Source organism: Triticum aestivum, chromosome 5A, assembly GCF_018294505.1.
Source record: "Triticum aestivum cultivar Chinese Spring chromosome 5A, IWGSC CS RefSeq v2.1, whole genome shotgun sequence".
In the NCBI taxonomy this organism is placed as follows: domain Eukaryota; kingdom Viridiplantae; phylum Streptophyta; class Magnoliopsida; order Poales; family Poaceae; genus Triticum; species Triticum aestivum.
This window is the reverse complement of record NC_057806.1, coordinates 685716805-685720386: the sequence shown is the minus strand read 5'-3', so window position 1 is coordinate 685720386 and position 3582 is coordinate 685716805. Positions and strand designations below refer to the sequence as shown.

Below are 3582 nucleotides of genomic sequence, written 5' to 3'. Positions count from 1 at the left end.
GGACGAAAGAAACCCAATTTGCTTTATTATTAAAAAAATGTAAAGATAAAGATATAATTTTTTTTGAGCATCAGTACAGACACAAGCGCTCATATACACGCGCATACACTCACCCCTATGAACGCACACACGCACACCCTACCCCTATGAGCACCTCCGAGAGACTGAGCCGGCATATCATCTTGAGATTTACGAAGCAACCGTAGGCGCCTCGTCGTCGACGGGAACGTCTCCTCCCACTGAAAGCGCATCGCCGGAAATCCTGAAATAAATCCAGGAATAATGCGAGCACCAGGATTTGAACCCTGGTGGGTTAGGGATACCACTGTCCACCTAACCATCTCAACCACAGGTTGATTCGCTAAAGAGATAAAGATATAAAAACGGGGCGAAAGCCTGTTTTTTTCTAAAAAAACAGATCTTAGAGCATCTGCAACAGCCGCGCTAAACTAGCGCTGCGCCGCAAATTAGTCGGTTTTAGCGCGCGCGCGGCGGGTCGCTCCAGCGGGCGCGCAAAAACGGCGCGCGCTATAACGAGTTGGGCGCGCTGTCGGAAACGCCATCCCGCGCAGTGTATTTGGGGCACCAGCTACAGCGCGCGGCACACTCGACCGCTCGCGCGGCACTCTCTCCTCTCCTCCTCCTACGTCCCGCGCGCGCCGGCACGGGCGCCCTGCCATCCATGGACATGAACTTTTGGGCATGAACTTTTAGTTTGTATTTTGAACTTGGTTGGATGAACTTGTGGGCATGAACTTGGTTGGAAAATGTTTGTGACAAATTTCACATGTTCATTGCATTTTGATAATTGTTTCAAACTCATTTTCGCGCGCGCCCGACGAGTCGCACGCCCTGTATTTTTGTGCGCTGCTGGAGCGGTGCGCGCGCTGCATTATAGCGCGGCTGCTGGAGCCAGCGCTCGCGGCCGCGCTAAACCAACCGAAGCGCGCGCGGCAAACAGGTTTTTTGCGCGCGGCGCTTAGCGCGGCTGTTGGAGATGCTCTCATCATTGTACATGTACTCCGTATATGCTACCAATACGAGTGGCTGTCCGATTAGGATTCGACGTCCGACCGGGTTGAGACTTTGTATCTTGTAATATACGATAAATAGCTCACCACATCAGAAGGACCCGTAACCAAAGCCCCAGCCTGCCTCCGCGCGCCTCGCGTTCACATACGTCGCCTTCACACCGAGGTCGAGGTGCCACGGCCGGCCGGGGATCATCTATGGCCGCCACCGGATTCAACTCCAAAGCGTCGCCGCTGGAGCCACACCCGATCAGGGCTTTCATATCCAAACGTGAGACCGGCGAGAACTCAGAGTCCAGCTTCGAGGCCACCACCACGACCGTGCAGCACGTCCTCAGGATCAAAGGATACCCAGCGCTGAGCGAGATCTACCCAAACGGCAAAGGCTTCAGGTCGGACTCCTTCCCCGTGGGAGGCACGAGGTGGCACATCGACTTCTTCCCCAATGGCGACAACCCGGAGAGAGCCGGCTTCGTGTCCGTTTTCGCCGTTCTCGATCGCACCGGCACCGGGGTCTCCACCATGGCCAAGGTCGGGTTCGACCTGCTCGACCAGGCCACCGGAGAGCCCGTGCCGCGCTACGCTAGGGCCGGCAACATCCACGATTTTACCCAGCTGGGTGAATACTGGGGCTTTGGCGACTTCATCAAGCGGGAAGAGCTCGACAAGGACAAGGACTTGCTCAAGGACGGCACTGCTCTCTCCGTCAGGTGCAACGTCATGGTCCTGGATTTCCTGGCAGCCCCCGCCATGCCGCCGCCACCGGACTGGCCACTGCACATGCGTGACCTCCTGCACAGCGGGCAGGGCGCGGACGTGAGGTTCCTGGTCGGCGAGGAGACTTTCGCCGCGCACCGGTGCCTGCTGGCGGCGCGGTCGCCGGTGTTCAAGGCGGAGCTCTACGGGCCAATGATGGAGGGCGCCACCCACAGCATACGGATCAACGGCATGAGAGCGGAGGTGTTCAAAAACTTGCTGCATTTCGCATACACCAACTCGCTGCCGCAATCGGAGACGGAGCACCAAGACGACGACGACGACGTGGTGGTCGCGATGGCCCAGCATCTCATGGTGGCTGCGGACAGGTATGCCATGGAGAGACTCAAGCTGGTCTGCGAGGACATGCTACGCCGGAAAATCAGCGTGGCGACGGCGGCGACCACTCTGGCCTTGGCTGAGCAGCATGGCTGCCACAGGCTAAAGGAGGCGTGCTTTGAGCTCATCCTCAGGTCTCCAACCACACTAGATCAAGCCCTGACACCAGATGACTTGGATCATCTCTCCAAAACCTGCCCTTCTCTTCTGAATGAGTTGACCTCCAAGCATGCCGCCATTTATTCTAATCTCAACAATGAAAAGCCGGAGAGATCGCTTCCTTCATCAAATAGAAAAAGGAGAAGAGCACCGACACCAAGCTCGGGGGCGGCCACCGTTCGCCACACCCGCCGGCGCCCCGCTCCAACAACCTAAACTAGTGCGTGACATGAGTTAAATCTTCTTTCTTTATTCTGTATGCAGTCGGTTGGCTTGTTGTGCGTGATCGTCAATTTTTTTGATCATACATAGCAGTGCCAATCATGTTTAAACATCTTCGCAAGAATATATGCAGAGGAAAATTCATAAATAATTGATCAGTGCGAGGTTTATCTCATTGTAATTGAGCTCAAATTCTTGCCCATTATATTGGGATGTCGTGTAAGTTTTCTTTCAAAAGGGGGAGCACCCCGGCCTCTGCATCAGAACGATGCAGACGGCCATACTTATTAAAAAGCAAATAAGTTCAATACAAGTCTTGATGTCTCAAACAAAAGAACAAAAAATGCTCACAAAGAGCAGAAAAATAAAAGTAAAGCCACAACCGGCTGGCGTAAAAAAGATAGGAAAACTAATTGCCTATCCTAACCGCCATCCAAACCGGTTAAAAATAGTCCGTGCTACCATCTCTCATCGGATAGATCCAGTAACCATACGCTCTCTGGCCTCCGTCCGAGTGAGTAGCGACCACATACGGATCAACTCAGTGGCTCAGAAAATAACCTGCAAAAAATGAATGTTTGTTGTTCTGTTAAAGACCAAATCATTTCTGCAGTTCCAGACTGCTCATAATAAAGCACATACTCCTACTCGAATATGTCTCGCTGTTTCGGAATCTATTCCGTCAAGCCACGTCCCAAATAACGTGCTGATAGTATTCGAAGGAGTAATATTAAAGGCTATGTGAACCATCCGCAATAATTTTTTTGCCAAAGGGAAGTCAAGAAAGAGGTGTTTGATGGATTCATCCCGATCACAAAAACTACATCTTGTAGATCCTGTCCAGTTGCGTTTTGCCAAGTTGTCCTTAGTTAAAATGACTTGTTTATGTACAAGCCACATAAACACTTTAACTTTCAAAGGTACTTTGACTTTCCAACATGTTTAGAACTAGGAATAGAGCTAGAATTGATAACATCAAGATACATAGATTTAACCGTAAACTCTCCATTACTAGTTAGCGTCCAACACAACTGATCGGGCCGTTGAGAAAACTGAACATCCATCAGTCTTCTCA

At 51.7% G+C, this 3582-nt stretch overlaps 1 protein-coding gene across 1 annotated transcript; it reads left to right on the top strand.

Moving 5' to 3' along the window:
- Positions 1-1152: 1152 nt before the first annotated feature.
- On the top strand, positions 1153-2663 carry LOC123108412 (BTB/POZ and MATH domain-containing protein 1-like). Its single transcript, XM_044530206.1, has one exon. It carries the CDS (start codon positions 1230-1232, stop codon positions 2499-2501), a length of 1272 nt encoding a protein of 423 aa, XP_044386141.1. The 5' UTR covers positions 1153-1229; the 3' UTR covers positions 2502-2663.
- The last annotated feature ends 919 nt before the right edge of the window (positions 2664-3582 follow it).